Source organism: Mustela lutreola, chromosome 2 (assembly GCF_030435805.1).
Source record: "Mustela lutreola isolate mMusLut2 chromosome 2, mMusLut2.pri, whole genome shotgun sequence".
Classification (NCBI taxonomy): domain Eukaryota; kingdom Metazoa; phylum Chordata; class Mammalia; order Carnivora; family Mustelidae; genus Mustela; species Mustela lutreola.
Genome location: NC_081291.1, coordinates 105,665,291 through 105,677,891, shown reverse-complemented (window position 1 = coordinate 105,677,891; position 12,601 = coordinate 105,665,291). Strand labels below are relative to the sequence as shown.

Here is a 12,601-nt window from a genome sequence, read left to right as displayed (position 1 = left end):
TTTTTTCAAGCCCAGCTAGTATTTATATAATTGCTTTAAATTCTAGTTCAGACATCTTACTTAGATCTAAATTGATTAAATCTCCGATCATCAGTTCTTCCTGTTCTTTCTTTTGAGGTTTATTCCTCCGTCTTGTCATTTTGGAGAGAGGAAAATAAAACAAAATTAAAATTTAAAAATCGAGGAAAAAGGAAAAAATACATAAAGGAAGCTAGAGCCTAGGTATGTTTTGGTCTACTTGTTACGAAAAGCTTGATTGACAAAAGATAGGGGTGCCTGAGTCGGTTGAATGGCCAACTCTTTTTTTTTTTTGAAAGATTTAATGTATTTATTTGACAGATCCCAAGTAGGCAGAGAGGCAGGCAGAGAGAGAGGGGGAAGCACGCTTCCCGCTGAGCAGAGAGCCCAACGCGGGGCTTGGTCCCAGGACCTTGAGATCATGACCTGAGCTGAAAGCAGGGGCTTAACCCACTGAGCCACCCAGGCGCCCTGAATGGCCAACTCTTGGTTTCGGCTCAGGTCATGATCTCAGGGTCCTGGGATGGAGCCCTGCACTGGGCTCTGTTCTCAGCATGGAGTCTGCTTGAGGATTCTCTCTTTCCCTCCCCCTCTTCCCTTTCCCTGCTCATGCTCTCTCTTTCTCTCTCAAATACATCTTAATTCTTTTTTTAAATTCTATAAGGAATCACAAGTTGACATTTTCTCATTTCTGAGATATGTAGAAACAACACATAAATTTCTAGGTGCAGTTCAACTTCGTTCACAGGCCATAGAGTGTGCTACAGGAATGTTTTTCTAGTGAAATGTCACAATTTCGTTATTCTTGTACTTTGATACCGTTCCTTGGAATTACTCCACGAAGAGCAGCAGTTCACTGGGAAACTGTGTAAAATATGGAATGCTTCACGAATTTGCATGTCATCCTTAGTATATATGCTGCTGAAGGGAGCACAAATAAATACGTCTTTTAAAAAAAGAAAAATGGAAAAAAAAGAAAAATGGTAGATGGGGTGCCTGGGTGGCTCAGTAGATTAAAGCCTTTGCCTTCAGCTGAGGTCATGATCCCAGGATCCGGGATTGCGCCTAGCATCTGGGCATTCTGCTCAGCGGGGAGCCTGCTTCCTACTCTCTCCCTGCCTGCCTCTCTGCCTACTTGTGATCTCTGTCTGTCAAATAAATAAATAAAATCTTTTTTAAAAGAATGAAAGAAAATAAGATGGTAGAAAGAAAAAAGTAAAAATTAAGAAATAATAAAATAGTAAAATTAAAACATTAAAAATTGCTTTTTGTATCCAAAAAATAAAACAAAAAGTAAAATAAATAAAACCCAAAGGATGCTGGATCCTGTTTTCGTTAGCAGTAAAGCTTTGCAGCACTCTGTGATCAGTAGATTTGGTGTGTGAGGGGGTTTGTACTGGTCTTCTGGTGGAGGGGCCTTGCCGCTCCGATTCTCAGTGGAACTGCCCTAGTGGGGATGCTCCTGCAGAGAGGAGTGGGGCTTGATGTAGTGGCTCGGTTCTCCACTTGGTGGCGCTGTTCAGCTCCCTGAGGTGGATTAAGCTGGCTTTGACCTGTTCTCTCCAGAGCGGGGAAATGTGTGCCACTCCTCTTCAGTAAGCCTTCACAGATGCCCAAACATTGACCCTGTGAGTGTTACTGGTTTCTGTCACATCCCTGCCTTCACCCTGCCTGTGCCCTAGCTGTCCTGTCAAACTGTGAGCACGCCTGTGTTTTATCTGAAGTATAGGTATGTTTCAAAATTTCACACTTCAGAGACCTCTGGGGGAGGGTCGCCCTGCCTTGTGGCCAGTGGCAGCTTGTTGCGGGAGACAGCTGCGCTATGTTTCAGCAGTTTGGAGTTTGTGGTAGATCACAACACACAGCTCATGCCAGGGTTTGAATCCCTCACTTGGAGTTTTTGTTCCTGTACTGGTGAGTGGGACAGTTTCATGGCTCCTGCAAGGCCCTTTGCCCACAGAGAGGCCGTGTCACCTCTACCAAATGCACTCTAAGCAGGGGCACCACTTCTCCCTGTGTGACCCTGAGGATCCTTAGGCTGCCTGGTGCTGGGGCTCAGCTATGCTTCCATTGGAGAACTGCTTAGTTCCCCAGGTGCAAACCTGGCAAGGTCTCAGACTTCAGAAACTTCGAAATCTGCACTTTACTGTGTAGAAAACTGGCAGTATTGTAACCCTGTCCTTTCTCCCCATCCATGATTTTGGGAAATAGTTTTCTTGTGCAGTCCCCTGCATATTGTTTTCACTTTTTTTTTTTTCTTTTTTCTTTCTTGTCTTGTGCTTTCTTTCTTCCTCCTTTCTGGATGCTCCCTCCACTGTCAGGGCGCCCTCCCCTGGGCAGTGCCCATAGCTCTTTTCTCATACTGACTGCAGCTCCTACATTTCACTTGTTTTTCTGGTTTGTAGATGTGCAGCTTTGTTCTATAAGACTTCCAGTCGATTTCTTGGGTATTCATAGTGATTTTATATTTATCCAGCTGTGTTCAGGGAAAGGGGTAAGCTTAGGGTCACCCTACTCTGCAGCCGTATTACCTCTTCAAAATTCACACATTTTAAATGGGAGCAGAGCATAAGGGTTAGTGGTACTACATGAGGCTGTTACAAGGAGAGAAGAGGAGAAAGGGAAAAGTGAACAAAAGGTGTTCACTCACAAAACTCTTTATACTGACCACCAGATGGCGCAGTTGTTCCATATCTGCTGCTTGCGCGGCTCGGAAGGATGAGAAGCAACAGTGCGTCCAGCTGTTTTGAAGCACAGGATGTTCTTAAGTTGACTCTTTGTAGCCTCAGATGTCTATTTCATGAAGTGAAAGCAGGCCTGCATGTTATACTTAATTGCACATTTGAGTATCATAGCCATATCAATATTGCCCTTGTCGCTTTTGTGAGAAAGTTAACTCTTTGGATACAAGCATGGACAAAATACTAACATTTAAAAATTGAACATAAAACATTACTGGGAAGTACAAGGATATACTTTGATTTTATTTTGGGAATGATTCTACTGGAATTGTATCATTAAAAATTCATTGGTAGCTATTAATGATTGATATAAATAACTTAAAATGTGACCAAGATGAGAATTAGCTTTAGTAATAAGAGAGACTGGACAAAAGTTATGGAGATGAGGCATTCTCTTCAGTTACTTAGAAATGAAATTTTTACTTGTTTTTTTTTCAGTTATAAATATATATTGAGGTTTTCAGAAAGATTCTTTCCACAGTTCACATATGCATTTAAAGAATATAATTGTGTTAGAACCAGAGCAATTGAACTATAATTGAATTGTAATGTTTTTATTCTGTACTAATAGTCATAATATAGTTATGAAGGCTTAGTATAGAGAAACTAGATTATAAGGGCTTGGAAAACTAAAAATGGTGAATTATGGACTATTTTGATACTTTGAAGAAATATTTAAATAGGTTATGTGGCACCTTAGTCTTTGTGGATGGATGCATCATATGTATAAATAAATAAATAAATATTCAGGTTATGAAAATATAGGTTAGAATGAACAAATAAGCTTTTTCCTAATTTATAATTGACATACAACATTATATTAGTTTCTGGTACACAGCTTAATTTGGTCCATATTGATTTGTATACATTGTGAAATGATGACCACAGTGTCTAGTAAACATCTCTCACCATATATTATACTTTTTTTTTCTTATGATGAGAACCTTTAAGATCTCACTTAGCATCTTTCAAATATGCAATGTAGTATTTTTAATATACTCAATGTGCTAGATATTACATCCCCAAGACTTAATTATTTCATAACTGGAAGCTTGTATCTTTTGACCACTTTCATCCATGTTACTTATTATTCCATCCCTGGCAACCATCAGTCTGTTCTCTGTATTTATGAGTTCTTTTTTAAAAATTATTTTTGGGGTGCCTGGCTCACTCAGGCAATAGAGCATACCACTCTTGATCTCAGAGTTGTGAGTTCAAGCCCCATATTTTGTGTAGAGATAACTTAAAAATTAAAAAATTATTTTAAAAGTTAATTATTTTTTTTTAGAGTCCACATATAAGCGAAGAAATAAGTTTTGAAGGCAAATACAGTTGAGGGAAGCTGAGCTTCCCTAAAGAAGAACAGAGGAAGAACTCTGGGAAGTTATTTTTGGGCAAAATCCATGAACATTGGGATTCCTGTGACCCCAAAGAGTTGTTTAAGACTGAAGCTTGGGAAAGATGAGGGAGCCAGGCGAGATAAATATCTTCATGCTTTTTTAAGTACCAGTGGAACTGAAAGAAAAGCTTTACTGTGACCTGGGCTGCAGCTAGAGGAACTCTAGCAAAAACCCAAGAGCTTGGGTTTCCAGAGAACCCTTTCTTCTAGATATGGGCTCTAGTAAGTATTAAAATGAGAATTCAGCTGATACTGTCAGTTTTAACATGACCTACCATGTAACAGAACTTTGGGTTGGCATTTTAGAAGTAGACAACCTTTGTCTTCTTGAGATTTAGTGACCTTATGAAACCCAAAGGACTTGATGAGTTTCACTTAATAGACAGTATTGCTTGCTAGCCTTAGAATAGAAGAAAAATATCAGAAAAAAAGCATAGTCGTGGGCTCAATTCTTTATTTGTAGATTTGATCTTTATTTTCAAACCCTTTGAAGAAATGAGATTAGAAAGACACTCTACATTGAGTTTATTCTTGAGGCATCCCCCTACTCACTTCCCAGTAGTAGCACTAGAATGTTATATTTGGTCATTTCATTTTCTTGAGAGAGTCTTTATCTTCAGCCCTTTTTATTTGTCATTGGGATCAATTTAAATCTGTTTTGAACTTTGTTCTGTTAGTTGTGTCAGCTAACTCTTCCTTGGTTTTTGCCTTTAATGTATCCACGTTTTAAAGGTTGCCAGTTGGCTCACACTTCCAGTTTCTGTTATGCTGGTTAGCTGAAATTTTACCATGTATCTCTGTGATTAGGGATAGTAAAGAAAATTAATAATGAATATCCATTGTATTTTATAGTGTTAAATTAAAACTTTAGGTGAGTTTTAAAGGAATTCCAATGTAAGCCATGAAATAAAAAAATGAATGTATCAACAAGATATTTCAATGTAGGTCTCCTTTACTTTTCATAAGTATAAGGGACCTTAAAATGTTGGAAAAGAAATATCAATGAGATATTGCATTTTTAAGAACCACTATAGCAGAATATATGTGTAATAAGTGAAAAATGGGGCAGGAAGTAAACAAACTCAATTGTAATAAGCCTTTATTAAAATCTTTCCATTGGCAAAACTCACAGAGAATATTTTGCCTCATACCTGTCTGAAATGGAGTGGGAGTGAGGTGTCACAGTCTGATTGTTTTGGAAGCCCAAGGAATCAGAGACAACAGATTGGCCTCTTATGTGTCCTACCAGAGTGAGGAGCCACTATTCAATTTAGAGACCTTTTTTGGCTTTCTACAACCATAAAACCATTTTATTTCTTTAGTAGGGAATTGTTATAAAATATTTTTATTTATAATTATATTTATAGTATATTTGTTTTATATTTATATAATTTTTTATTTATATAATGATTTCATATTTGAAATAATATATAATAATTTATGGGGGATTATATTTGTTTTGAAGAAATCTAGTAAAATAAAGACCTATGGATATCAAATTTGGTTGATTAAATACCTCTTCGTTGAGCTGTAAATCTTCTGAAGAAAGTTTGAGGCTGTAAATCTTCTGAAGAAAGTTTGAGGCATTCGTAAAACATATATATCTATAGCTGTTTTTAAAGCTGTTCAGTTACCTTCCTGATATTTCTAATTTTTATTGACTTCGATGCATTCTGATCTTTTGAAACAGTGATCACATGGAAAATGTATATGGCTACTTAATGAAGTACACCAACCTTGTCACTGGGTGGCAGTACAGGTAAGTGATTATTCTGTATCACATCCCTCTCCTAAGAGACCAGAAATGGGGCTGATAATTTTATATTCTGAAATTACTTCTGTACAGACATGGATGGGAAACCTTTTAGAGAAGGATTGACAGTTATTTAAAGTCTGATAAGTTCTCCTTTGCAGAGGCTGAGAGGAGTGGACATCTGTCCAGATGGCACCCTCCAAATGCCTCAGAAGTTAATATTTTCTTTAATCGAAGAATAATTGACATGCAGTATTGTATTAGTTTCGGGTATACAACATAGTGACTTAATATTTATGTATATCACTTCAGTAAGTCTAGTTGCCATCTGTCACCATACCAAATTACTTTAGTATTATTGATTGTATTCCCTATGCCAGACATTGTATCCTTTTGTCTTATTTTATATAACTGGAAGATTGTACCTTTTAATCCTCTTTACCTATATTGTTTATTCTCCCATCCCTTCTCTCCTCTGACAATGACCAGTTTGTTTTCTGTATCAATAAATCTTTCTGTTTTGTTGGTTTTGTTTTTTAGATTCCACACATAAATGAAGTCATTCATTATTTGTTTTTCTGTCTGACTTATTTCAGCTAACATAATACCCTCTAAGTTCATCCAGGAAGTCATCAATGGCAAGATTTCTTTCTTTTTTATAGTATACCATTTGTGTGTGTGTGTGTGTTTCTATATTTACACCACATCCTCTTTCTCCATTCATCCGTCAAAGACATTTAACTACCTCTGAAACTGATAATACACTGTGTATGTTGATTAAGTAGACTTTAGATAAATATTTTTAAAACTTGGAAAAAAAAAGATGACATTTAGGTTGCTTCCATATCTTGGCTATCGTAAATGCTCTAATGACCATAGAGTGATATGTCTTTCTGATGTAGTGTTTTCATTTTTTTTTCAGTTAAATACCTAGAAGTGGAATTGTTGGATCATATGGTAGTTCTTTTTTTTTTTTTTTCTAATTTTATTTAATTTAAAATTTTTTTTTTTTCTATTTTACCCACCCCCATACCCACCTCCCCTCTGGTAACTATCAGTTTGTTCTCTGTAGTTAAGAATCAGTCTCTCTCTCTCTCTCTCTCTCTTTTGTTTTGTTTTGTTTGAATGAAATCATATGGTATTTGTCTTTCTCTGACCGACTTATTTCATTTAGCATTATACTCTCTAGTTCCATCCATGTTTTTGCTAATGGCAAGATTTCATTCTTATTGATGACTGTAATATTCCTGTGTGTGTGTGTGTGTGTGTGTGTACACCACATCTTCTTTATCCATTCATCTGTTGATAGACACTTGGGCTGCTGCCATAATTTGGCTATTGTAAATAATGCTGCAATAAACATAGGGGTGCATGTATCCTTTTGCATTGTTGTTTTTGTATTTAGGGGGTAAAAGCCCAGTGGTGCGGTTACTGGATCACAGGGTAGTTCTATTTTTAATTTTCTGAGGAAACTCCATGCTGTTTCCCACAGTGACTGTACCAGTTTGCATTCCAACCAACAGTGCAAGAGCGTGCCTTTTGTTCCACATCCTCGCCAACAATTTTTCTATCAGTTCTTTATATATTTTGGATACCAACCCTTTATTGGATATGTCATTTGTAAATATCTTCTCGCATTCAGTAGGTTGCTTTTAGTTTTGTTGAGTGTTTCCTTGGCTCTGCAGAAGGTTTTCATTTTGATGTAGTCCCAGTGGTTTGTTGTTGCTTTTATTTCCTTTGCCTCAGGAGACATCTAGAAAAATGTTGCTGTGACTGATGTCAAAGAAATTTTGTGCTTTCTTGTAGGATTCTGTGGTTTCAAGTCTCACATTTAAGTCTTTAATCCATTTTGAATTTATTTTTGTAGGTAGTATAAGAAAGTGGTCCAGTTTCATTCTTTTGCATATAGCTCTCCAGTCTTCCCAACACCATTGGTTGAAGAGACTTTTTCCATTGTATGTATATTCTTTCCTCCTTCATTGAAGATTAATTGACCATATAATTGTGGGTTGATTTCTGGGTTTTCTATTCCATTCCATTGATCCTGTGGGTGCGTTTTTGTGCCAGTACCATACTGTTGTGGTTACTGTAGTTTTAATATAACTTGAAGTCTGGAGTTGTGATACCTTCAGTTATGTTTTCCTATTTTGGATTTTTAAGTAACCTCCATACTTGTTTTCATTGTGGCTGTAAAAACAGTTTGCATCCCCCCCCCCGTAGTGCAGAAGTGTTCCCTTTTCTCCACATGTTTGCCAACATGTGTTATTTCTTGTCATTTTGATCCTAGCGATTCTGATAGCTGTGAGGTGTTACTTCATTGTGGTTTTGATGTGCATTTCCCTAATGATTGGTAGTACTAGGATCTTTTCGTGTGCCTGTTGGCCATCTATATGTCTTAAAAAAAAAAAAAAAGTTTATTTTTTTTGAGAACTAGCGAGAGAGAGAGAGCGCACAAGTGGTGGCAAGGGGCAGAGCGAGAAGGAGAAGCAGACAGGAGCCCGATGCAGGACTCTGTCCCAGAACCCTGGGATCATCACCTGAGCTGAAGGCAGATGGCTTAAGCAACTGAGCCACCCAGTCGTCCTCTGTATGTCTTTTCAATTTATTATTTATTATTATTTTATTATTATTTTTTATTATTATTATTTTTTTTAGATTATATTTATTTATTTGACAGAGAATGAGAGAGCAAGAGAGGGAATGCAAACAGGAGGAGTGGGAGAAGGAGAAAGAAGCAGGCTTCCTGCTGAGCAGGGAGCCTGATGTGGGGCTCCATCCTAGGACCCTGGCTGGGATTATGACCTAAGCTGAAGGCAGACGCTTAACCTTGACTGTGCTACCCAGGCGCCCCTATATGTCTTTTTCAGAGAAATTTCTATTCAGGTTGTCTGCTCACATTTTAAGTGGGTTGGTTGTTTTGTTTCGTTTTGTTTATATTGGATTTTATGAATTCTTGATATATTTTAGATGGATAAGATTTTGGTATTGGACCCCTTATTGGATATATCATTTGCAAATATCTCCTCCCATTTAGTAGGTTGCTCTTTCATTTTATTGATGGCTTCTTTTGCTATGCAAAAGCTTTTTTGTTTGTTCTAGTCCCAGTTGTTTATTTTTGCTTTTTTTCTCCTTGCCTGAAGAGACATCCAAAATAATATTGCTAAGATCAGTGTCAGAGAGCTTACTGCTTATGTTTTTTTTCTAGGAGTTTTATGGTTACGGGTCTTAGAGTTAAGCATTTAATCCATTTTGAGTTTATTTTTGTGTATGGTGAAGAAAGTGATCTAGTTTCATTCTTTCATGTGTAACTGTCCAGTTTCCCCAACATTTTATCAAAGTGTTGACAATAGACAAAAGTTACTTATATACTAGGTTTATAGGTACTTGTTTACCTGCGTTGGGCTTTTAAAAATACTTGTAGTGATTAAGCTTTTAGGTTGGTTTGGAGTCAGCAAACAAATTTCTGTTTAGGGGTCCATTTTGTGCAGGATTCTCAAACTTCTCTGGGACCTTGAAGAGTTTAAATAACCAGTCCAAGGTCACAAAGGCAGGCAGTAAGGAGCAAAGCCAGGGTAGAAATTGGTAGTTGTGGTACAGGGGGATTAAACTTTCATTTTCTTTTATTGTGGCAAAATATACACAAATTTATCATTTAACCACGTATAAGTGTTCAGTTTAGTGACATTAAATGCATACATTGCTGTGCAGCCATCAACACTATCTTTCCACAGTACTTTTTGCATCTTCTCAACGTTACCATTAAATAATAACTCCCATTTCTCCTTCTCCAAAGCCCTTGGCAGCCAGTATTCTGCTTTCTGTGTCTATGCTTAGACTATTCTTGGTACCTCCTGTAAGTGAAATCATACAGTATTTGTTCTTTTGTGCCTGGCTTATTTTACTGAGCATCCTGTCTTTAAGGTTCATCCATGTTGTAGCGTGTGTCAGAGTTTCCTTCCTTTCTCAGGCTGACTAATACTCTTTTTTGTTTGTTTGTTTAAGATTTTGGTATTCTATTGCATGTGTGTACCACATTTTCTTTATCTGTTCATCTGTCAGTGGATGCTTGGGATGCTTCCACCTTTTAGCTGCTAATTCTGCTGTGAATATTGCGATACAAATACTTGTTCAATTCTCAACTTTCATGTCTTTTGTGTATATACCCAGAAGTGGAATTACTGGATCATATGGTAATTCTGTGTCTAATTTTTTGGGGAATTCCATATCATTTTCCATCGTGGCTACTAATTTTACATTCTTACCAGCAGTTCACAAGTGTTCCAATTATTTCCACATCCTTACCAACACTTGTTATTTTCTGTTTTTTGTTTGTTTGTTTTTTAATAATAACCTTCCTAATAGGTGTGATGTGGTATCTCACTGTTGGTTTTAAATTTTTTTAAAAATGATAATGCTGGAATTTGAACCTAAACAGTTTTGACTCCAGAGTCTATGGTTTTATATTATTATCATGCTGCTTCTAGTTCACATGTCATTTGGATGCTTCTGCTTTTGGCCACAATAAAATAATGGGAGCTGAATTTGCTTTCCGACCTTAAACAACTTGAAAATGAGACATAATTTACAAAAGAATGATTTTCAGACTTTAAAAGAATAGGAGAAGCACTGATGAAAAGGTGATTGTTTAACAGAGAGGGCAGTTTGGGTTGTGTTTAGTTGGAAGTGACATTAGGTAATCTAAATAAGAATGATACATGGAAAGTTAGAGATCATATGGCATGAAGACTTAGAGAGGAATATGAAGACTTAGAAGGGAATCCCTATTGAAGTTAAAAAAGGGCAGTTCTCCAGGGGTCCCATCTTTAATATTAAAAAAAAAAAAAAAAAAAAAAAGCCAAGTCAAGGGAGTCTTTTCATGTTGTATTTTTCACTTTAGGTTTTTGAAATTTTTTGAAGGCTTATATATTCAAATGTCATACAGAATATTAATTTTTAAAATATTTTATTTATTTTAAAGAAACAGTGTGAGCAGAGGGAGAGGGAGAAAGAATCTCAAACAGACTCCCCACTGAGCACAGAGCCCATCATAGGGCTTGATCTCATGACCCTGAGATCTTGACCTAAGCTGAAACCAAGAGTCGGACACTTAACTGACTAAGCCATTCAGATGCCCCCAGAAAGTTAATTTTTTAAAAAATGTAAAAAAAAAGATTTTTTTCATTTATTTGACACAGAGAGACTGTGAAAGAGGGAATACAACCAGGGTGAGTAGAGAGAGGGGGAAGCAGGCTCCCCGCTGAGCAGGGAGCCCAATGTGGGGCTCGATCCTAGGATCCTGGGATCATGACCTGAGCCGAAGGCAGATCCTTAACAACTGAGCCAGGCAGGTACCCCCAGAATACTAATTTTTAAAATTGTAATTTCACTTTGGTTTTAGCACTATTTTTTGTTCTCTTTCTTAAAAGAAGATAGGTTAGCTTTCCCCCCCAATATTCAACAACTGTTGTTTATATCATATTGAATAATACTGAGAAACTGTCAGAAGGGGAACAGAGTAAGAAAGCTCCAAAAATACATAAACACGGGTGCCTGGATGGCTCAGTTGGTTAAGCGCCTGCGTTTGGCTCAGGTCATGATGCTGGAATCTTGGGCATCAAGTCCTGCATGGACTACCTGCTCAGTGGGATTTCTGCTTCTCCCTCTGACCCTCTCCGCTTTCATGCTCTCTTTCTCACTCTCTCAAATAAATAAATAAAATCTTTAAAAAATATATACACAAACGTACAAATTTAGTGTAATTTCAAGATGTCATTTCAGGTGAGCAGCAACTCGAGACCATGGGAAGAAATGGCAGGTATTTATTATTACATGAGGAAGCCCGCCAAAAAGATACATTGGGGGGCGCCTGTGTGGCCCAGTGGGTTGGGCCTCTGCCTTCGGCTCAGGTCATGATCTCAGGGTCCTGGGATCGAGCCCCACATCAGGCTCTCTGCTAGGAGGGAAGCCTGCTTCCCCCTCTCTCTCTGCCTGCCTCTCTGCCTACTCGTGACCTCTGTCAAATAAATAAATAAAATCTTAAACAAACAAACAAACAAACAAATGATACATTGGCCATTGATTGTCTCGAGTTAGCAGATCCAAGCAAATATTCTGGGATAGGGAGGGGTGCTGGCTCTCCAGACATGATCCCTCCGGATATAAGAGAGACCAGTTTTCAGCCTCTCTAGACAGTGCTTGTAAACTCTTCCATGTTTGCTACTGAGAGAGCACAGAACTTTTTAGACTTAACCCATCAGAGAGAGAGGTCTCACCTTGTCAGTTTGCTATAAGCCCACTTTCTTATTATTTTGTTAAAGATTTTATTTATTTGAGAAAGAGCACACATGTGTGAGTTGGGGGAGGGGCAGAAGGAGAGGGAGAGGATCTCAAGCTGACTTTGGGGAGTGCAGAGCCCAGGGTGGGGCTGGATCCCACAACCCTGAGAACATGACCTGACCTAAAACCAAGAGTCGCACACTTAACTGACTAAGCCACCCAGGAGCCCAACTGTAGCCCCACCTAAAAAAAGCCCTTCCCATTTTCCATTTTTACTTTATGTCAGCTGGGCTGGAGGTCCTGTGGTACAGCAGAGATAACTGAGTCCTCAGCATGAAACATGTACACTGATCAAAGGTGAACAGATAGGTTAAGACTATGTTTAACGTCCCTAGGCTTAGTTGCTCAGTTTCT

At 37.8% G+C, this 12,601-nt stretch overlaps 1 protein-coding gene across 1 annotated transcript in view; it reads left to right on the top strand.

Moving 5' to 3' along the window:
- OSBPL11 (oxysterol binding protein like 11) overlaps window positions 1-12,601 on the top strand; it is a 98,195-nt gene that overhangs the window by 29,137 nt on the left and 56,457 nt on the right. The window contains exon 2 of the mRNA XM_059162949.1: window positions 5,849-5,917. Coding sequence (XP_059018932.1) covers window positions 5,849-5,917 — 69 coding nt within the window. The remainder of the gene's footprint in view (window positions 1-5,848; window positions 5,918-12,601) is intronic.